This window comes from Cynocephalus volans, chromosome 9, assembly GCF_027409185.1.
Source record: "Cynocephalus volans isolate mCynVol1 chromosome 9, mCynVol1.pri, whole genome shotgun sequence".
Lineage (NCBI taxonomy): Eukaryota > Metazoa > Chordata > Mammalia > Dermoptera > Cynocephalidae > Cynocephalus > Cynocephalus volans.
Window position 1 is genome coordinate 112,316,918 of NC_084468.1, and position 24,548 is coordinate 112,341,465.

The 24,548-nt window shown below is 35.3% G+C and overlaps 1 protein-coding gene across 1 annotated transcript in view; it reads left to right on the plus strand.

The window, feature by feature from the left end:
• The window catches only part of SLC25A31 (solute carrier family 25 member 31), a 28,742-nt gene extending 12,333 nt beyond the window's left edge, over positions 1-16,409 (plus strand). Inside the window, exons 3-6 of the mRNA XM_063108676.1 lie at positions 9,227-9,344; positions 11,431-11,585; positions 12,682-12,807; positions 16,230-16,409. Coding sequence (XP_062964746.1) covers positions 9,227-9,344; positions 11,431-11,585; positions 12,682-12,807; positions 16,230-16,409 — 579 coding nt within the window. The remainder of the gene's footprint in view (positions 1-9,226; positions 9,345-11,430; positions 11,586-12,681; positions 12,808-16,229) is intronic.
• The last annotated feature ends 8,139 nt before the right edge of the window (positions 16,410-24,548 follow it).

Genomic DNA, 24,548 nt, shown 5'->3' on the forward strand with positions numbered 1-24,548 from the left:
CCTTCACATGCACAAACACCAGTGCAGGGCTACATGGATAACAAAGAATCAGGCAAACATGATACAACCAAAGGAAACTAATAAAGCTCCGATAACCAGCCCTAAAGAAATGGCAATATATAAATTACCTGTAAAAGAATTCAGAATAATCATCTTAAAGAAGCTCAGTGAGATGCACGAAAGTACAGATAGACAGCTGAATGAAAGAAGGAAAATAATGCATGAACAAAATCAGAACTTTAATAAATAGAAACTATTAAAAAGAACCAAACAAAAATCCTAGAGCTGAAGAATACAATGACAGAACTGAAAAACTCAACCGCAAACTTCAACAACAGACTCAATCATACAGAAGAAAGAATTAGCAAACTCAAAGATAGGTCATTTGAAATTAGCCAAATAGAGAAATAAAGAGAAACTGAAAAAGAATAAAAAAGTATAAGAGAACTATGAAAGACCATCAAACATATGAATATAACAATTATGAGTGTATAAGAAGGAAAAAAGAAAGAGGAAGAAAGTTTATTTAAAGACATACTGTCTGTAAACTTCCCAAATCTTGGGAGGGACATGGATATCCATATTCAGGAAGCTCTAAGGACTTCAAGCAATATAAATTAAAAAGAATACCTGAGACATACTATAATCATATTGTCAAAAGTCAAAAACAAAGAATCTTGAAAGCAGTGATAGGAAAGAAACTTGTCACATATAGGGGAACACCCCCATAAGGCTAAGAGTGTACTTCTCTACAGAAATCGTGCAAGCCAGAGGGGAGTGGGGTAATATATTCTAAAAGAAAAAAAAATTGCCAACCAAGAATACTACATCCAGCAAAGTTGTTTTTCAGAAATGAAAGAGAAAGACATTCCAATACAGACAAAAGCTGAGGGAGTTCATCACCAGGAGAGCAATCTTACAAGAAACGTTCTTTGAGCTGAAATAAAAGGACACTAAATAACAACATGAAACAAGAAAGTGTAAAAGTCACAGGAAAAGGTAAATATATAGTTACATTAAGAATACCCTAATACTGTAAAGATGGTGTATAAATCACTTTTAACTCTAGTATAGAAGTTACAACTCATAAGAGTAGAATGGTGATTACCAGAAGCTGGAGGTGGGGGGTGTGGGATGGGGAGAAGGTGTGGAATGGGGAGATGTTGTCCAGAAGGGACAAGGTTCCAGTTAGACAGGAGGAATAAGTTTTAGAGATCTGTTGTACAACATGGTGACTATAGCTAATAATAATAATGTATATCTCAAAATTTCTAAAAAGAGTAGATTTTAAATGTTCACACCACAAAAAATAAGTATGTAATGGATATGTTAATTAGTGGATTTAATTATTAGTGTGGATTTAATCATTCTACAATGTAAATATGTATCAAAACACATTGTACCCCATAAATGTATACAATTATTATTTGTCAATTAGAAGTAAAATTTTTTAAAAGTCATTGGTCTACCAAAATGAGATATAATTACACACACAGCAGAATGGCTAAAGTAGTGAGAACACCAAATGTCGATAACAGTGCAGGCAAACCTTATGACCCTTTTTATGCTCTTGAACATTCATTCCAGAGAAGTAAAAACGTATGTTCATATAAAAACCAGTGTACACATATTTCATAATAGGAAAAATCTTGAAACAACTCAGATGTCTTTCAACAGGTGAATGGTTGAACAACCTATGGTGAATCCCACCATGGTTATTACTCAGCAGTAAAATATTACTCAGCAGTAAAAAGGAACAAACTTTTGATTGGACGATTATTGTATGGTTTCACTTAGGTACCTAGAATAGGCAAATTCATAGAGACTGAAAATAGAATAGAGGTTAAATGAGGGTGGGTTAAATAATAGGGATTTATTGTTTAGTGACTATAGAGTTCTGTTTAGGATGATGAAAGTGTTCTGGAAATAGATAATGGTGATGTTTACAACATTGAGAATGTACTTAATGCCATTGAATCATAAATTTTAAAATGGTTAAAATGGTAAATCTTATGTATACAGGGATACTTCAAAAAGTTCATGGAAAAATTAGGGCTAGCCTGTTAGCTCAGTTAGTTAGAGTGCAGTGTTATAACACCAAGGTCAAGGGTTCAAATCCCCATACCATCCAGCAACAAAAATAAAACAAACAATAAAAAAGAGTTTTATAGCCAAAAATAGAATTGAATGATAATATAAATCTTTCCATGAACTTTTTGAAGCACTCTCATATTTTACCACTATAAAAAAAGGAACGGAGAGGCCAAGGCCAGCCCCCTCCACCCAGAAGCAGGTATAAGAGCAACACCCGGGGCCTTAGGCAGGAGTCAAGGGCAGCCCCCTCCTCCCAGAAGCAGGTAAGAGAGCATGCCGAAAACACCACTTCCACACAGGTGGCCTACCACAGCCATGGCTGCTGCAAAAACGTGATGCCACAGCAGTAGCCATAGTCACCATGCAGGAGGCCCGCAACTGCATTGACACAAGGAGAGTCACCATTGGAGACCAAAAAAAGAAGATGATGTCTCTCTCCTCAAAGCTAACTCAAGTAACAGAAGAAGCAACTGCTCTACCAGATGACCAGATATCAATGTAGAGATACTAGAAATACAAAAACCCAAGAAAATATGACACCAGCAAAAGAATAAAGTAATTCTCAAATACCAGGCCCTTTAGAGTAGGAAACCCTTGAAATTACTGAAAAGAAATTCTGAGCAACAGTCTTAAGGAAACTCACTGAGTTACAAGAAGACTCTGTTAGACCATAATGAAATGAGAAAAAAAATCCAGAATATTAAAAAAAAAAAACAACCCAGGATATGAAGGAGGAAGTTTACAAAGAGAATACCTTAAAAAAGAATGTAGCAGAATTCACGGAATTGAAAGATTCCCTAAGCGAAATAAAAAACACAACCAATAGATTAAGCAGCACGCTAGAACAAGCAGAAGAAAGAATTTCTGATCTTGAAGACAGTCTTTTTGAAATAACCCAGGCAGATGAAGAAAAGGAAAAAAGAATTTTAAAAAATGAAGAAAATCTAAGGAAGCAAGCTGATAACGTTAAGCTCACAAACTTTCAAGTCATGGGTGTTCCATAAGGGGAGGAGAAAGGAAAAGGCATGGAAAACCTATTCAATGAAATAATAAAGGAAAATGTCCCAAGTATAGGGAGAGATACAGATCTTCAGATCCAGGAGGTAAGGATCCCCAAACAGATTCAACCCAAAAAGATCCTCCCCAAGACACATTATAGTCAAACTGGCAATGCTCAAAGATAAGGAGAGAATCTTAAAAGAAGCAAGAGAAAAGCATCAAGTCACCTGTAAGGGAGCCCCATCAGACTAACACCAGGCTTCTCAAAAGAAACTATACAGGCCAGAAGAAAATAGGATGAATATATTCAAAATAATAAAAGAAAAAACTGTCAGCCAAGAATACTATACCCAGCAAGGCTAGCCTTCAGAAATGAGGGGAAAATATTGTATTTTCCAGACAAAAGCTGCAGGAGCTCAGCACCACATGACCAGCCCTGCAAGAAATCCTCAAGGAAGTCCTGCATCTGGAATCCAAAAAACAATAATCACTACCATGAATATACAGGAAATATAACCCACTGGTGGAACAAAAATGCAAACAAGAAAGAGAAACTCAATCTTACCACCATGAAAAACCATAATGAGAATTTAATAATGCCCCTACTTTATTTCTGATTTTAGTAATTTTGGTCTTCTCTCTTTCTTGTTGGTCCATCTAGATAAAGGTTTGTAAATTTTGTTGATCTTTTAAAAGAATCAACTATTGGTTTTGTTGATTTTCTCTATTTCTTGAGTTCCCTATTTCATAAATTTCTGTTGTAATCTTTATCTCCTACTTATATTTGCTTTGGGTTTAGTTTGCTCTTCCTTTTCTATTTTCTTAAGGTAGAAGTTTACATTATTGAGATTTTTCTTATTTTCAATGTAGGTGTTTACAAGTACAAATTTTCCTCTAAAAATTGCATGAGCCTGGCATCCTATAAATTTTGATATGCTGTGCTTTGGTCTATCTCAGTGTACTCTAATTTTCCTGTGATTTTTCATTTTACCCATTGTTTATTTAGGAGACTATTGTTTAATTCCCACATGTTTGTGAATTTCCTAAATTTCCTTCTGTTAGTGTGATCAGAGAACAAATTTTCTATGATCTTATTTTTTTAATGTATTAAGACTTGTTTTATAGCCAAAAATAAAATTTTTAAATTTTATTTAAAAAGAGAGAAAGAAATTAGCAATCACTTGTAATCTCACCATCCTGCTCACCATCTAGAAATAGCCACTATTGACATTTTAGGATATACCCTACCTTGTTTCTTTTTCCTTATTTTAGTTCTTTTGTCTGTATAAGACAATTTTTCATTAAAAATTTTTTAATTAAAAAAAAGAAATCAACTTTTGATATGTGCAGCAATTTTGGATAAGTAAAAACCCAATCTCAAAGGTTATATGCTTCTTGATTCCAGTTATATAACATTCTTGAAATGAAAAAATTATAGTGATGGGTAATAGAATAGTGATTGCCAGGAGGGAGAGAAGTGGCTGTGGCTAAAAAAGAGTAGCATGAAGTATCCTTACATGGAACTCTGGACCATGGTGGTGGTTATATGAATCTGAACATGTGATAAAAGTACATATAACTAAAAAAACATGCAAATGAGCGTGTCTAACTGGCCAAGTCTTAATAAGGTAGGTTTTATCAGTGTTACTTTCCTGTACTATAGATATGCTAGATGTTACCATTTGGAAAAATTGGTTGAAAAGCTTACAGCCTCTTTATTATTTCTTAAAATGCATGAGAATGTTAAATTATCTCAAAATAAAGTTTTGTTGTTGGGTTTTTTTAAAAATAAACCATGGTAAGGAAAGTATGTGCCAACCATATATTGTTTCACTGAATTTTCACTTCACTCTTTGAGGTAGTTATTTTTATCCCAAGTGTATAGATAAGAAAAGTAGGACTCAGAGCTTATAGCATTTTCCCAAATAATTTGTTCCAGTCTAACTCCCATACTCAGCTGGTGTGACCAGATTGGATGAGCCTCAGCTGGGCCAAGATACAAACCTTTTCTCAGCCACCCTAGCAGTTTCCAGTATAACCCTCAATAGGAAAGACTAGAACTTCTACCTCTCTTCCTAGCCCAGACAAACTCTGTTAGAATTTTGGTCCCAGGGTATTTGTTCTATGATGTATCATTGAGTCTCTTTACACAGTATCTGTTTGTCAACAGTTGAAAATAAACAGGATTGTTTTCCTTCAGAATCCTCAGACTTTCACCCTCTTCTCCCTTCCTGATTTCTTTCCATGTTCCTTCCTTTTACAATATAGTAATACTTTAAATTACTAACTTTAATAACTGAAACTCATTTATACTGATACACTTCCTCTCATGTGTCTTATTTTATTTTCAATCTTAATTGTGGAGGGACAGGTTTTATTTGTTACACAGATACTTGCAGGATCATCATTCAACACGGGTAGTGTATTAGTCCTTTTCTGTTGCTTATAACAAAATACCCGGAACCGGGTATTTTATAAAGACAACACAATTTATTGCTTACAGTTTCTGAGGCTGGGAAGTCCAGAGTCCAAGGACACATCTGGTGGTGGCAGCAGTGACCCTGAGTATCATACTGTGAAAATGGTGGAGCAGAGAGAGACTAACCTCCTCATTTATTCTCTTTTTAAAGCCCTCAGAACCACGCCTATGTAGGGAAAGTGAAGGTAAATGGTCAGGATCCCTCAGGGCTTTGGAATCTAGGCGAGCATTTGATAAAAACATAACTATGCACGTGTGCCCAAGTTTTTTTTTTTTTATTGTCTGATGTAATCGCGCATGTGTGCCCAGGTGTTCTTTGGTTGTCTGACTCGCACCCAGGTGTTCCTGGGTTATCAGGCTTAAGTATAAAGGACTAATGGCTCTGATCCACAATGCCCCCTGCCCCCGGGATTCCCCAGAGGGGCCACAGGGAGGCCCCTACTGTTGTTGGAGGCTGTTGCTGCCGGGACCCCCCCGGAGTGCTCCGGGAGGCCACTGCCACTTCTGCCAGATCTGCTGGAGGCTGCTGTAAGCTGCTGCCGAGGAAGCTGAGGACTGAGGTCACATTGGAATGAACCTGTCAACTCTGCCAGTGGCTCCCAAGATCTTTCCCAATTACCTAGCTCATGACCTGTATGTGAGGGGACTGTGACCCAGCCTGACACATGAGGGGTCTGGTGACCTAGCCTGGCACATGAGGGATCTAGTGACCCAGCCTGGCATATGATGGGTCTGTGACCTAGTCTGTACGATGGGTTTGAAGGGTCTGAGCCCTAGCCCGACAGCCCTTGACCACCATTTTTAAATCATTCACTAGGCATGTTCCTCAGAATCTAATCACCTCTTCAAGGCCCCACCTTTTAATTACTGTAATAGGAATTCCCACCATCAACAGTTACAGTGGGAGTTTAAGCTTCAATGCAGGGGGGCGGGGCATACAATCTACAGCAGGCAGATTGTTACTTCCTTTCTCTGTATCCTTCCTTCCTTCCTCCTTTCCTTCCTTCCTTCTACCATCCCCCTCCCTTTCTTCCTTCCATCAGTAGATTGTACTAGTTGCACACGTTGTGCCTGCCTGTGTCATTTTTTTCATAGTTCCCCCTTTCAGTATCAGAACTCTCTGGTTTGAATGATAAATTATATGATTATCCACCCAAAAGGTCATTGATCTGACTTCTTTTATCTAGGAAGGAAAAATGATTAAGTGGAACTAAGATCTATTTTATAAACATTTATGCTTTATCTCATGTTTGGTTTGACTTATTTGATTTTAAGAAGCAGAGATCAACTCAAATTACCTCAGGAAAGAGGGGGCTTATTGTAATGATACACTGGCACTTGAATTTGAACCAAAGTCAGCTCTAAGGACCAAATTATAGTCTTCATCTTTCTCTCCCAAGTCGTCTAACGTTCTTTCTAATTACCTCCTTTTCATGTGTGTGTTTGCTCTGTTTTCTCATTACTGCCCACCTTTTTTACTTACCTATATTTTCATATTTCTTTTAAGTTCACTGTTAATATAGTAATCCTTTCTGATCTTTCTATAGGTCTCAGATTCTTAACCTGGGATTGATGGATGCTTCGGGAATACACTAAACACACTGAAAGTATATGTTTATACCTGTGTGCTTTTTCTTGGGAGAGGGTCTATAGCTTTCAATAGTGTCAAAGAAGTCTGAGACATAAAAAAAGTTACTTAACTTTTCCATTTCTGTCCTTACTGCTAACTGGTATAGAATCCCTAAAGTCCAATTCTGGCCCAGCTCATCTTTTCATACCAGGTTACAGATCATCTACTATACTGTGGATTAGCAACCCTGGTGTCACATGCAACCTCCCAATCTAATCATCTCTGTGCAATAATGAAACATGGATACTTATGTACTAGAACTGATGAGCTACACTTAAAATGAGTTATGGGAGTCTGGTATTACTTCATTAAACAAATATTTATTGAATGCATTTCTCTGGGCAAGGCCCCATGACTTGCTCTGTGAAATAGACAGATGAATTAAGAATCCTAGTCTCAAAAAAATGGAAACAACCCAAATGTCCATCAGCTGACGAATGGATAAATAAAATGTGGTATATGCATATAACAGAATATCATTTGGCAATACAAAGGAATGAAGTACTAATACATGCTGCAGTGTGGATAAACCTTGAAAACATTGTGTTAAATGAAAGAAGACAGTTACAAAAGACTACTTATTATGTGATTCCTTTTATGTGAAATGTCCAGAATAGGCAAATTTATAGAGATAGAAATTTACCTAGGGAAGATGTGGAGTGACTTATAACAAGTACAGGGTTTCTTTTTGGGTGATGAAAATGTTCTAAAACTGTGGTAATGGTTGCACAACTCTAAATATACTAACAGTCTGTTAAATTGGGTGAATTGTATGGTGTGTGAATTATATCTCAGTAAAGCTGTTAATTGAAAATAATCCTGGCCTTAAGAATTTTATAGTCTGTAGGAATATAAATACACACAAATAATTATAAAGTAGAAAGTGATTGTTAGTACTGTACTACTTTAAAAAATGACAGTCTGGAACATGTTGACACATCTTACATATTGGTCTTTCGATGCATCTTTAATTCTCTGACACAGATGAAGTATTTATGGGAAGAGAGTAATAATTACAGTTTTACATGGATTGGAGATCAGAGAAGATTTCATGGAAAAGGGAGAAACTGAATTACAGCACAAAGCAATAACTGTTTTTTGGTTTAAAAAACAAAAAATAGGAACAGCATTCCAGGCCAAGAGAAAATTAAGAGTTCCAGAGCTATCTGAGACTTAAAACTATTGTTAGAAATAAGAGCTAGAGAATAAAACAAGAAATTGAGCTTGACTAGAATATTGTTTTCTTTAATGTATTTAATGGTTATACCCTAGATTTTCTGTAACAGCATTGATTCAGATATTCCTTTCTTCTCCCATAAGACCTAGATGTTGAAAAGCAGCTTGTTGGACCTGGAGAGGGCACATTTTAAATGTTTATCAAAAAGAATTATACTTCTTCAGTAGTCCATGTGAACCAGCAGACCAACAAAACCTAACTTACATGCCACTGAGCTATATTATAATTGGTGTCTGTCAATTTTCATGTCATCATTTGAACATAATTAAATTTACATTTTTGAGCTGTTCAAATTTAATGCTACTAAAATTACGAAGTAAAATTGGGGTATTACGAAGTACTACTGCCCTTGTCCAAAAAGAGCACAACTAAATTTTCCATATGTAAATGACATTTTAATCATAGCTAACACTATTATTAACAAAAAATGTATGTAGCTAATACTATTATTTACAAAGAAAAAGTATGCAGTCTAGAGAGATGATGATCTTATGTGGCCTCTTTTCCTAATTTGGGCTGCTTTCACTGGAGAACATTAAAATATCCTGGAATTTCACTATGTCAGCATCTAAATTATATCTCCCAAACTGCCTATTGAGAAACAAAGGCTATATAGATATGAAGAGAAATATTTTAGATAATATGATATATGTTATTATATGTGTTTACTTTATAAAAGCATCTTGTAAATCTGATTTTTAAACGTTTATAAAAATAAGAATTTACCAGCTGTTTAAATAGCCAGATTCTGTAGTTTAATAACCACTTTTTAATTAATATGTTTCAGTTCTGGAGGTGGTTTTTGGCAAATCTGGCTTCCGGTGGAGCTGCTGGGGCAACATCCTTATGTGTAGTGTATCCTCTAGATTTTGCCCGGACCCGATTAGGGGTCGATGTTGGAAAAGGTATGGGATTTTGGGAAATAACTAATTCTTCCTTCTTTGTGTTTTGAACTATGTATTGTTTATTGTAGAGTTATGATATAACAACTGTATTACTAGGTATAGTTTACAAATTTTATTCTCAACCAAGTGGTAGAGTCATAGGGCCTAAACTATACTAATTATTGTTTTCTCTCTTCAAAGAGAGAAGGGGAAGTCCTGTTGTTACAAAAGAATAAACACAGACTTCTTACAGTTTAGTTCCATTTTTTCCTACAGAGCCCCTCCTAGATTCCCCCGTACACTTAATCCTGACTTGACTGTGGCTTCTCTCTAGGAAAGATGTACAACTCTCATCCTAGAAATTCCCTTTGCCTCTATCCTTACTTAAATATCACATCTTCCTATTTTTTTGTTACACCCTTATTTTGGTAGAGTATGTTCTTTGGTAGCTTTCTGAAAAAGAGCAAATAGGAAATAAATGGAGATCTTTCATTTCTAAAACAGTTTTACCCTCTCACTTGATTAATATTTGGCCACATATAAAATTCAGATTTTAAAGTTATTTTCCTTCACAATTTTGAAAGCATTACCTTGGCTTTTAGTTTCTAATGTTGCTCTTAAGAAATCAGATCTCTAGGCTGGCCAGTTAGCTCATTTGGTTGGAGTGCAGTGTTGTAACACCAAGGTCAAGGGTTCGGATCCTCACACTGGCGAGCCACAAAAAAAAATAAAGATCTCTTACTCCTGATACTTTAGAATGTGACAGGTTTTTCTTTTTAGTAACTTTCTATCCCTGATGATTTTACATTCCACAATTATGTATCTCTCTGTGTCTCTGTTTTCCATAATCATAGATATCACTCAATTGGCCGTATTCAGTCTGGAGACTTGTGCTCAGTTTTAAGGATGGCAGTGGAATAAGTAATTTGGCTGCCCCGGATGAGATTGTAGATTTTGAGCATTCAGTTGCTTCTGTGCTTTTCCCCTAGGAAAAAGTTTCTCTAATTTCTAAGTCTTTGAGATTATTGGGGTCAAATGGCTTGCTTCCTAACAATATCTCCCTCTGTAAGAAAATAGCTTTCTTTGCTCTACTTAGTGAGTTGCCACTCTCTCCTCTCCTTTTCATCTTGCAAAAATGTATGGATTTCATTCTCTGTCATGTACTCTTCTTGGCTTATATGACTTTAAACCTGTTTTATTCCTTTACTATCATTTTAACATAAGACATGGAGCTCATGCCTCATGTACCTTATAGTTTAGAGGAGGACACAAGTAATAAAAGATGAATGAATGACTAAGATATACAAGGGTCCTTCAAAAAGTTTATGGAAAAATAGAATTAAAAGATAATACAAATCTTTTCACAAACTTTTTGAAGTACCCTCATACTGTCACTTAGTGATAAATTCTAGGAAAAAAATTAGAAGAGAGTGATGCCAAGTTTAGATAAGTAATCAGAGAAAATGTTTCAGAAGGGGTGGCAGTTTGAGCAAAGATGAAAATATGACTTCTATCTATTACGTTTAATTGGAAGTCCAGATTTTCTTTTTATTGCTAAGAAGGTACAAAATAATTCAATGTATCTTTTTTAAGTTCTGTAATTTTGCTTTCTTTATCAAAATTAGGAGATTTAGTTTATTTTGGAAGATTGTGTTGTACATATAATAGTTTTAAAATATTGTCAAGAAGTTAGAACTTCTCAAGGGAAAAAAAAACAAAACCAGCAAAAACTAGAAAAATACGACACTGCATCTAAAATGTTAACTGTCCGAAACTTAACCAGTTTTTAGCTTTGTCTTTTTGCTTTTCAAGAGTCATAGAGTTTTTCGTTCCTAAGTATTTTCTGATAATTTTAATAAAATTTTAAGTAAGATTGCTTGAGTTAGAGTCCTTTTATAAGATTAATATTTTCAGTTAATTTCGTTTAAGATACTACTTGAAATGTTGATTATCTTTAAATGAACAAGAGGATTTTGATTTGTGCCTTCTTTGTTAGCAAGATTTCTAAGTGGCAAATCCAGGTCATTTAAGTCTGTAAAATGTTCAAATAACTTTGAAGTATTTGGTATAAAATGTTGCTAATAGATTTTAAATGCCTTTATTTTAGGTCCTGAAGAGCGACAATTCAAGGGTTTAGGTGACTGTATTATGAAAATAGCAAAATCAGATGGAATTGTTGGTTTATACCAAGGCTTTGGTGTTTCAGTTCAGGGCATTATTGTGTACCGGGCCTCTTATTTTGGAGCTTATGACACAGTTAAGGTAATTTGGGGGCTTTAACTTAGTTATATTGTTCTAATTAGTAATGTATTCAGCAGATATGTTACTTTTAATTATAGAAACCAAAATAAAGGATGAGATAAGAGAAACATGAAATTCTGTTTAATCATGACTTTGCCATAACCTAATTAAATTATAATTGATTTGACCTTAGATATAAAGTATGTCTCAAAACATTATTTTGTGGTGTTTGCACTATACATCATGTTGCAAATGGAAAACATGCTAAGGCCTACATCCTCATCAAATCTTTGGCAGATAGAAAGGCACTTTCTAATAGTTTTTCAGATTCAACGTTAACTTTATTATCACTTTTTTACATGCAGACAATCAATTTACTATCATTTCTGGAAGTAGGAAAGACATAATTGATCACAATAAATGCTACTGTAGCTTGGTTATCTATTGGACCCTGTTAGCTTCTGTGTTATATTTTCCAGATTGTTCTGCGATTCACATTTTCATTTCAGATTTTAATAGCACTTCCCTAAGGTAGGAAAAAAGAAAGATTGTAATAACGGCTACAATTTTTTGAGCTATCACTTAGTTCTGGGAACCTTGTTAACTACTTTATATCCTCACAGTGTGCTGAGATAGCTTTTTAAATCTCTGTTTTTAAGATAAATAACCTAGAGCAGTTAAGTAATTGTTAAATGGCAAGCAAAAAGTTTATATTTTAATCACTACATCATAATGCTTCCAAAAGGAAGCAGTGAAATTATTATCAGTATTATTACTAAATAAGCTTAAAACTTGAGGGAAATTTTATGATAGATTTATATATTATCCCTGCCCTCCCTCATTAGTATAAATGTAATTCAATGTCATTTTTATTGTGGTCTTGACAGATTACTTTTAGTTTTTAGTGTATCTTTTAGACAGATATGTTCATGGAAATTACTCATGTATATCATTTCCCTTTTCTTCTGATCTGCCACTATTAAACCCAACTGGTTTTTATCGCATTTTAAATATAATTAAGCCCTTTTTCATGTATTTATAGAAATTATCCTTTGACTTAATGATTTCACATATTTTAGAAATGTAGGTGGTTACTTGATACATTTTTCTTTCCTAGGGCTTATTACCAAAACCAAAGGAAACCCCATTTCTTGTCTCCTTCTTCATTGCGCAAGTCGTGACTACATGTTCTGGAATACTCTCTTATCCCTTTGACACAGTTAGAAGACGTATGATGATGCAGGTATTTAATACTATTATTTGTATACTGAATTGAGTTTTCCAGTATCTCTGATGTCCAGGTATAATTTATTCAAATTTTAGAAAAATTTTGGCTGAAATTTTGGCAGAAATAAATAGGTCATTTGTTTTACTTAGCTAAAATAAATACACGATATATTGTGTTTTATATTCTTTACTCCTAAAATAGCCAGCAAAGCTTCTTCCTCATCTGCCATTAGAACAGAAATGCCTTCTCCTGCAGCATGTATTCCTTGGAGGGTAGAGGGGGGTGACAGTTATTGGATGAGTATGTCTATTTTAACTCAAATATTAGATGAAGTAGAATAAGCCCAGTCACAAACCATTGATGTGTCATCATTTGTTGTATTATATTTTCAGAAAAGTAAATAATTTTGAACTCCAAGGATGAAAATTGTTTATAATGATCTGTGTTCTAAATATAAATCCCGAAACCAGAATTTTGATACATTCAATCTCCAGTGCTGTTATCTGTTATATTCATTCCTTCAACAAATATTTGAGTGCTTAATCTGTGCTAAGCTATGATACAAATAATATAAGACAGATTGCATTCAAACTCATAGTCTAGTACTGAAGACATACAGTTAATGGTTTAAACAGAAATATGTATAGGTTCCAGGAATGCATAGAGGAGGGGCACCCAAATGCATATAGTGAACAGATGTGGCCTCTTCGAGAGCTAAATCTCAGTGAATAGGCTTTCCTCAGACAGTAAGAAAATATTCTAAGCATAGGAGAAAGACATACATAGAGGTAAGACTTGAGAAGTAGTTCAGTAGAGCCAGACCATAGGTTTCAGGAGGGCAAGTGAAAATAATGATGCCAGAAAGCTACAATAGTAATAATAGTGCTTAATGGGTGCCATATACTGTCCTAAGCATTTTACACTTTAACTCAATAAATCCTGAAAACACTGCTATGAGGTATAGTTACTATCATTATCCTCATTTTTATTATTTACAAAATGGTCCAGGAAGAACCCCGTAGACCACCTGGAAGGGTAAAGCTAACCTATTACTTCATTTGTGGACTATACTTAGAGTTATTCCTTTTACATCTGTGTTTCCTCTTGATCTATAGCTAGCTCTAGTTTAGTACATTGAGAAACTTTTAAAAATGGAAAATTAATTTGCATAGAGGCTGTGGATTGGGTAAATGGTACTGGATCAATGTTAAATTTCCTGATTTTGATAACTGTACTTTGGGTATGTAAGAAAATATACTTGTTCTTGGAAAATACACAATGAAGTATTTAGGGATAAGAGGCATGATGTCTGTGACTTATTCTCAAAATGGTACAGAAAAAAAATTGTGGGTATATGGATCTTTATGTATATGTGTATGTATATTAGCTTGCTAGGGCTACTATAACAAGTACTATAAACTGAACAGCTTAAACAACAGAAATTTATTTTCTCACAGTTCTGAAGGCTAGAAGCCTGAGATCAAGGTGTTGCCAGGGTTGGTTTCTTCTGAGGATCTCTCTCCTTGGCTTGTAGATGGCCATCTTCTTCCTTTGTCTTCATGTGGTCCTTTCTTTGTCCCTCTTCTTATAAGGACAGTCATATTGGATTAGGGCCTACTTTAGTGATCTTATTTAACCTTAATTACCATTAAAGATCCTATCTCAAAATATAGTTGAATTCTGAGGTACTGAGGATTAGGACTTAAGCATATAATTTTGGGGGGATACAACTCAGCCCATAACAGTACTCTTTAAATTTGTATTTTCATTTTATATCTCACAATTTTGTTAACCCTATTACAAACACTAATATATATGTATGCACTTTGAGGGTTTTTATTTACGTAAAAAGGTATATAATCTGCAAATAATATCAATTTTTTCACCTTCCTTATCAGTTCTTATACCTTTTATTTCCTTTTCTTTTCTATATTCACTGAAACCTCTTGTTCAGTATTATATTATATGTTAAAGAATACCTGGAAACCTTGTCTTTTTCATAGTCTTATAGTGAATCCCTTCAATGTTATATAATTTAATGTTTGTTAGGTGTAGGGGTTTTTGTAGTTATTTTTTATCGTGTTATGACAATTCCCTGCTGTTCCTGGGTTACAACAATTTCTAATTATGAATGGCAGTCATTTTTTTCTATATCTATTGAGATGATCAGTATTGTTTTTGTCTTTTAATGTGTTAGCATATTATATTACATTAATCTATTGTCTAGAGCTAAGCCAACCCTATATGCCTGGGATAACTCAGGTTGGTCATGATGTATTTTATATCCCTTGTTGGATTTGATTTACTGGGTTCTGTTCACAATTTTTGCATTCATGTTTCAGTGACTTTGGCTTCTTGTGTTGTACTATTCTGACTTTGGAATCAAGGCTATGCGAGCCTCATCAGATATGTTGATTAGTCTTCCTACTTTTCTCTTCTCTAGAATAATTTCTGTAAGATTAGAATTAAAATGTTCATTGAATGTTTAATAGAATTTACATGTAAGTTCTACATCTGGACATGCGGTTTTCTTTGTAAGATTTTCAACAACAGATTGAATTTCTTTAGCAATTATAGTATTATTCTATTTTTTCCTATTCTGTTGGTAAATTATACTTTTCTAGGAAACATCCATTCTGAGTTTTAAAAATAATTGTCATAAAGTTTTTAATAATATCATCTTTCTCTTTAATCTCTGAATCATCTGCATTTATATGACTTTTGCCATCTCTAATAATCTTGGGGTTTTTTCTCTTTTTTCCCTTAAACAGTATTTCAAGAAATTTGTCAGCTAAGAATTTCAAAGAACTAACTTTGGACTTTTTATGTTTTCTGTTATGTTATTTTCTATTATCTTTTGACTTTTTATGCTCTCTGTTGTGTTTGTTTTCTATTTCCTCTATTTCTGATGGTCATTTTCTTATTTTTACTTTCCTTAGGTTTATACTTTTCCTAAAGATGTTTAGGTTGCTCATTAATTTTCAGCTTTTCTAAGATTTCACGGTCATTAATTTATTTATAAATTACCACTCAAGCTACATCTTATAATTTTAGTTAAGGGATTTTGTGGTTATCATTTGGCTTTCTATATTTTCTAAGAAGTGGCATTTTTCTTAATATCCAAACATATTTTTCTAGTTATTTTTGCTGTCAATTTCTCACTTAATTGCATTGTGATAAGAGGATAAATCCTGTTCTATATGATGTAGTTCTTTGACATTTGTTAAACCTATTATATGGTCAGTTTTCAAATGTTCCTGAAAAGTAAGAATATTCTCTAACCACTAAGTAAAATATTCAGTATATGCCCCAATCAACTCAACAAAGTTTTACTCCAGTGTTAATCTTATCCTTAGTGCTGATAGAAAACTATGTTTGTTAAGGTAAAAAAAAAAAAAAAAATTAAGATAATGGCAAACTGTGTCTTTTCTATATAGAGTGGTGAAGCTGAACGGCAATATAAAGGAACATTAGACTGCTTTGTGAAGATATACCAACATGAGGGAATCAATGCATTTTTTCGTGGTGCCTTCTCCAATATCCTTCGTGGTACAGGGGGTGCTTTGGTGTTGGTATTATATGATAAAATTAAAGAATTCCTTAATATTGATATTTGAGGTAGTTCATCAAGAAATTAAATTGAGAAATACATGTATTTAATTTGTTTAAACATATAAATTACATAGCTGCCATTTGTGTACATTTTGATAGTGCATTACTATTGTCAATATTTTCTTAAAGTGCTAATTTTGCAATAAAAGCATAGGCTTTTTTTCAAGGATTTAAATACTAAAGTCAGATAAATGTGGGTTTCCTTCCCTCTTAGAATCAAACTCTAATGGGACATTTTACTTATTATAAGTAGTATATGTTATTTCTCTTAGTTTGAAATTCTTTTCTTACTTTTGTGATGAAAAGTTAAAATGTATAATGCTAAAACCTAACAAATGAAAGTATCTTTCTTCCCTTCTTTTAAAATCACATGGTATGACAAATATTTCTTAAGAGCTTATCAGGAGATGTCATCATTATATCTGTAGGCATAAATAAGCTTTATTCTACAACATCTCTAGTAAGACAGCCCTTGTATTACTGTGTATCATATTTACAGTATCATATAGCTTTTTATAAGCATAGGCTGTAAATCTGATCATTAAAAAAATTTGATAACTTTAATGATATTATAAAAACTGCATTTGGAAAATAAAACAAAATGGCTTATCTGCTAATCTTTATCTTTCAAATAAATAAAATCTTGCTAGAGTGAATATACCTTGAACAAAAAATACACCCATGAAAATTAGTTTGTGTATTCTGCATTGATAATAAAGGAAGTTTAAAACTGTTATAAATGAGCCTTTTTAATCTAACTTTATTAGTGAGCAGAGGATAGCAAAACACTTGTCAGAAGTGGGAACTGACTTAAAGACAGAAAACAAAAGGTATTTCTCAATGGAGAAATACAAATAGCATTTCCAAGGTTTCATAAAGGAGTCTGTCTAGTTTTTCAGAGATGCTGTAGAAGATACTACATTTGAAATCCCTAAGATTTAAAAATTTTAAGGATTCGTAAGGATTCATAACCATTTTTGTGCCATGGACACCTTTGTCAATCTAGTAAAGCCTATAAATCCCCTCTTGTAATGAAGTTTTTAAATACAAAAAATAAAATACATAGGATTACAAAAGAAACAATATTGGAAATATGGTTATTAAAAATACAAATTTGTGATGTAATATGTGCTTTTTAGCACATTTATAAGATCTGACAGCCTAATAATTACCATATTTTCAAAGTAGTGATGACCATTAATGTTGTTTGGAGATATATCCATCAATTACAATGTGGGATGAAAATATCTGATTTCTATTGGTGGGAATAATCACAGATACTGTTAATACCACATTGATTTGTGCCTACATTCATAATTAAATGAAATGTTAAATTTCAGTTAAAGGTTAGTTCAAGATACACACACACCCTTAACTCTATCTATGGATCCCTTGGGAATCTGGGAAACTCAGGTAAAGAACCCCTGTCCTAGAGCATTATACTCATCTGCATAGTCAAAGCTGCATCTCTGACTCAACTGTGTTCCCACATACAGGAAACGGGAAAGATAAATCAGGGCAGGTGGAGTTGCACATATCACATACACACATTGGTAAGACTTTATTTACATGGCCATACATAGCTATAAGAAGGTGGGAACTATAGTCTATAATTGAGCAGCCACGTGTATAAGATGAAATAGTAGATTTTGATAGTCAACTATGAGTCTGCCACAGCCAACTAAGTGATAGTTTGCATCCAATTTCATTTTGCTCCAGTCCATTCTCCACGCTGCTACCAAAGTACTTTTTAAACTCCAATCTCATCACGTCAGTTTCTACCTAAGCTATTTCAGTTCCTCTAAATGTCTTATAGCAGTACCTGACTTGTAAGTCATCTAAATTGACAGAGGTTGAGGGGACAGTTTTTGCAAGTAATCCAGGAGTCTCGGTGTTTACTAAAATTGAAAACTGAATTTTAAAATGAGGCGTGTGTATGTATAATTTTTGTTTATATATGTACAGTCTTTGGGGATTAGCAAAATAGTTATATATTGAAGTGTTATTGAACTCATAGTAGTATGCAGACATTATTATTTCAATAAACGCTAAAAAAAATAGTTACTTTGGTAGGCATATTTTTTTACATTAAAAAGGAGCCCTCGTTCTTGGAAAGGTAAATTGCTGGCCTATAGGATAAAGACTTCTTAGCATGGCATACAATACCCTTCATGATGTATCTCTAGATTTCGGTTATACATTGTACCTGTCCTTCTAGGCACTGCAGGCATACCAGTAACTTCTGATTCCCCAAATACAATTATGTTCTTTGATGCCTCTGTGCCATTGCACCTTGTTTGTTATATATCATTTATTTTCTTTGTACCTTCTTTACCCTCTGCTCATTAGTTTTCTTCCTTCTCATTACCTACCTGGAAAGTAACTTATTTTTTTGAAGCATAATGCGAAAATTGCCTCCTCTGAGAAGACCTTCCTGCCTCAAAGGATTCCTCACCCCAGACAGGAATCCTATAGCTGGTCTATCAAACACAGAAGCTTCTAGACTGCTATGCAGATCTCTACTATAGCACTTATTATAGGGTGAAGTTCTTAACTTATTTCAAAAAATATTGTGCACCTCCAAGTTCAAGGCCTTAATTAGTATGAAACACACAAAAACAAATACATTTCATATGCTCATAATCTAGTAAAGTTCATAATCTAGTAAAATGGACAACACAAATAACTGTTGGACAGAATGTGAAAAATACCTTAAGAAAGGTATAAAGTGCTAGCAAAGGAAGGAAACAAAGTCAACTTGAGGCAGTCATGGGAGGCTTCATCATATTTTAAACTGAGTCTTAAACAATATTGAAGATTTTAAACATGTAAAAGTGAAGCAGTATCCCAAAGAAAGATATTGGCACAAAAACTTGGTAGAGAAAGTCATGTCATATTTACACAATAGCAAGTTGTCAAGACTGGCTAAAATTAAACAGTAAATGTAGAAAAGTGATAGGAAAGAGGGTTGAAAAGAAGATCAGGGGCTGTCTTAAGTCTGTTTTATGTTGCTGTAACAAAATACCTGACACTGGGTAATTTATAAAGAACAGAAATTTATTTCCCACAGTCCTGGACACTGGAAAAGTCCAAGATAAAGGTATTGACATTTGGTGTCTGGTGAAGCTACATCCTCCGTAGGGGCAGAATGCTCTGTCCTCACATGGCAGAAGAGCTGAAGAATCAGCCAGCTGAACCTGTGTGGAGCCTCTTTTATAAGGGCACTGAACCCTGAAGGAGGAGTCCCATGACCTAATCACTTTTTAAAGGCCCTACCTCTTGATACTATTACATTGGCAATACCTAGATTTTGGAGGGGACACATTCAAACCATAGCAGGGGTCACACTGTTTTGGGCTTTAAATGCCAGAATGAAAAGTTTAGACAGTGGAGAACCATCACTAATTTTTTGATCAGGTGGAATAACAAAGTCAAAGGCAATGCTTTAGGAAGATAGCTTGGCCCTATAATGGGAGAAAGGCTGAAGGTAGGGACAAAGGAGGAAATTAAACCATTAATCCAGTTGAAATAGAGATTCTGGATCATCAGATATTTTAAGTATATCTGCTAAATATTCTAGCAATATGTCAGATTGTGCTGACATAGATGCCCCTCCTCACAAACACATGAATGTGCTAGATAAAATACGGCCAAAAGAGTTTTTTTGGTTTGTTTGTTTTTTTTTAATAAAAAGGGAAATACCATATGTCAGAAATGAAGAACATATTCAAGGCCAGGAGAGTAACTAGGAGCTAACAGTGTAGCAGTCCACCAGTTTCAGAAACAGATATAGATTCTAAGGGGGTTTTGATACCGACACTTAGATGGGAGTTATGAACTTGGGCCTGGTAAAGAAGGGGGGATAGTTGTGGGTAGTATGTTTCAGTTTCAACTCCCTCAGGGCTCTGACAAAAACAAATACAAAACCTCTCTGGGACACTTCTACAATCCAGAACATACAAAAATCCCACAGAAATAGTATCCCCTTCAATGGAGATGAATTCATATTCAAAACACTGTGTGCCAGTTGGTAGATATAACAAAAAGAATTAGCACTCCAGGTACTAAAAATGTGATAGGATAATGTAAAAGAGACTATAAAATTAGAAAGTTTAAAATGATTAATAGGTTTTTATAAAAGGAAGAGAAATAAAAATAGTATAGTATGAAAGAACAGGCAAGTTTTAAAAAGAACATCTAGAAATGGTAAATAGAGCATTTGAAATTAAAAACATGACAAAATAAAAGGGGCTAAGTCATTGAGGTTCAAATGAAGGAACCCCATATATTCTAATAAGAGATCCAGAAGAAACTGGATCAAAGGAATGTCTGATAATTTCCAGAGCCTTAAAAATCTGTTCATCTTCAAGTTAACAAAAACCTCTGAATAAATAAAAGCAAAGCCACAACTAAGAACATCATAATGAAATAGCAAAATATCAAAAGAAAAAATAAACTCCTGACTTAAAAAAGAAAAAATAAACACATGACTTTAGACTCATGAATAATAGGTGCCAAAAGATATGGGAAAGTATTGTCAATCACAAATTCTATACTCAGCTAAATTATTATTCAGGTTAGGTTAAGATAAGATTTTCAGACAAAAACAAAAAATAGTTCACCATTCAGAGACCTTTGCTAAAAGAATTACTGAAAGAAAACTGAACCCAGAAGGAAGGGGTAGGATGCAAGAAGCAATGAAATCAACAAACTCGTAAACATGTTGGTAAACCTAGATAAGCACTGGATGTGAAAGGAAAAATACACTTTGTGGTGGGAGAAGAGACTTAACATAGTGAATTTGGAAATAACTTAACCTTATTCTCACTTCTCTTGGGAGCCTGTACACATTCTGGTCTCTTCCTCCTTGATATGTTTTATAGGGGCAGGCCCACATGTGGCATTAGCGTGCATTACTTTGATATGGTAGGTAAGTCTACTTAATTTGGGGGTACAGTAATTACCTAAGGCACTTAAATCATTTCTCTTATATCAGTATTATCTTTAATAAGGCAAATTTTTTGTCTCCGTTGCCTACTTCTATCTCAATTATTTGAAAACCCAGGTAGGGATATAGCTAAAATAATATCTAGAAGGAAATTTATGCCTTCAAATGTCTGTTAGAAAACAAGAAAACTGGAAAATTAATGAGCTAGGTGTTCAACTCAGAAGATTAGAAAAAGAATGAACATAAATAAAAATTTAGAAGGAAATAATAAAGAGAAAATGAAATAGGAAACGTATATAAAGAAGGCAAGAAAACCAAAAGCTGGTTATTTTAACAAACCACTAGTGACAGGAACCAAGAAAAAGAAAAGATTCAATTAAACAATATTAAGAATGCAAAGAAGGACACAGAGCTACAGAAGAGATTTTTCAATCATCCATGATCAATTTTAAGCCAATAAATTTGAAAACCTAGATGAAATCATAAATTTTTAAAGAAAGTATAAATAACCAATATTGATTTGAGAATAATAGAAAACATAGACTATAACCACCAAAGAAATTTAATCAGTGGTCATAAATCACATAAGCTCCAGGCCAAGATGGTTTACAGGCTTGTCTTATCAAAACGTCATCAGAGAACATTAAAAAGATAGGAAACACCTTTGACTTCCTCTGAGGTTAGTATAATCGTGATACCAATAAGAGTAAAGAAAAGAAAATTAAAGGTTAGTCTCACTTATGAATATAGATACAATATTCTACATAAAATAATCACAAGCCAAATTTACTGTATCTAAAAACAATCAGAACTGTCATGGCCTAGCTGGTTTATCCCAGGATACAAGGATGTTAGAAGAATCTATTAACATTAACGATATTAACATATTAAGGGGGGAAGTCACTTTATTATATGATTAACATTTGTTAAGTTTCAATATCCACTTTTGAGAAAAACTTAGCAAACTAGGAATAGAAGATACTTCTGTTAATTTTCTTACATCATAAATACAAAAGTATTTTCTTTAATGTTAAGGACAAAACAAGGATGCTTACCATTACTGCCTTTATTCAGCATTTTGCTGGAGAGCATAAGCAACATAATTACAAAAAAATAATAAAAGGATTAAAAATTAAAGAATTAGTTATTTCCCAGGCCATATGGGTCTACACACAGAAAATCCAAGAAACTCTGCGAATACGAGAACTTATGAGTACAGCAAGGTTGCTGGACACATGATCAATATATATAAATCAATATTCCTATATTCTAACATCAGCTAAATGTAACTACCATTTATTTACCCTTTGGTGCCAGGCACTGACGCCATGCTTACATTATTTAATCATAAAAACAGCCCCATAGGTATATTTGTCTTTAGTTTGACTTCAAATCTGGGGCTTAGAGAGTTAAAACATTTGCCAAAGGTCCTACGCAAGTCTGGGCCTACAACCGAAGTCTATGAGACCCCAAAGCCTGTCATATTTTAGCCACTAGGTACTCATGTCCTCCCAATAATTGTCAGGAATGTGATAACAACTCCTTGCTCCTGACCTCACCTGTTTCTTTCTACTTTGATACTGTGGGGATTTTTAAAAAGAAAAATCATTCTTACACCCTCAAGTTCTACAGACAGCATGGATAAATAAGTAGAGTTAGGTAAATAAATGGTCCTAGAAGAGTTTCAGGAGATTCTGGAATAAATCTAGATGGCGGTGGGTCCAAAAGGGTGATAACTGAAGAGGTAACCTAGGAGAAACAGAGAAGCTGCGGGCGCCCAGCAGGACTGGGGCCCAGGTTCTGTTGGGGGCACAGCCGCCAATCCCTGCTCTGCTCAGGCACTGCGTGCTGGGAGCCTAGTCCTGCGACCTCTCAGAGGGCGTGTCAACCGGAGCAGCTTGTGTGTCCTGCTTTCTCCCAAAATGAAGAAAGGGGTGATTCTTTAATGGAGAGAAACCAGGACCGAAGCAATAGTGTACATTCCAGTTTCAACAGTATTGCCCTTGAAAATGGATTTCATGGTCATCATAGCAACAGCAGCAGAAGCTATAGCCACACTTGCTGCTGTTGTGGCAGCATTGTTCATAGTAAAATGTCTAAGTTTCTTAAAGAAATGGACAACTAGTGACAGTAAGAGTAAAAAATATGGTAAAAGCCCCACGCCTATTTTCAAGATGGCAACCAGTATGAACAGGAAACAGGAAGAATTGGACGAGAAGGAACAGGGAACACACGAAGAAGTGAACGAAAAAGAACAGGGCAGCCAAACTTCGTGAGTATAAAATTTAGCTCGGTTAATTGTAGAGAGACAGGCAACAGATGCTGATCAAAGGAAGAGGGACGATGCTGGACTACACCAGGCCCCCCTCTCTGAGGACCATAGGGCAGCGGCTGGAGGCCGATGCACACAGGCTTAGCTGGCTTCCGAGTGACACACAGACTTAAGGTCACTTTCCTGTAAAACTGGTTTTCAGAGGTAAGGGATAGTGGAGGGGACTGCGTCTTTTGCAATAGCATGAAGGAAGGTATGAGAAGAGAAGGTTGGGCTCTTGTTTCTTGCCACAAGTTTGGCTTTTGATATTTCAAACCATGGTAAGAAAAAATTTTGTTTGGTGGGCCCTCACACAGAGACTGGAGTTTATGTAGCGATGAGGACTCACTTCCCCCGGGCGCGGCGGCGCACAATCGGCGCCACCTCACAGAGCCGGGCGCGACGGGACCTCGAACCGCACTGCGGCGCGCGCCGCGGGTGGCACATGGGCCCCTCGGGGCGAGGAGGCGGTGCCTGACTTCTAACAAGCCTCAGCAGCGTCCTGCCGCAGTGGTAGGCACGCCTCTAGTTGCCACAGCAACCAGAAAGTGTGCCTGAAGACACGTGGGCAAACCGCCGGGCTGGCGGCCGCCTCACCTAGCCCAGACGCAGGGCGCCCTGCTACCGCGCGATGGCGAGCGATCCAACTCCGCTTCCTCTCCTCCCAGATCCTCCCCGCCCCGCCTTCCTCTCCCTCCCGCCCCGGTTGGCTCAGCTGTCTCCATTTTCCAGATCTTTCTCGAACCCGCAGCTTCTCGGGCCTCCGTTGCCCGAGTCCTGACGGAAGCGGCCGAAGTCGAGGCCAGGCGCGGAGGGGCGGCTCGTGGGCCTCCCCAGCGTCAAGCGCGCAGGCGCAGATCCCAGTAACTGCCGGTTGGAGGTGGC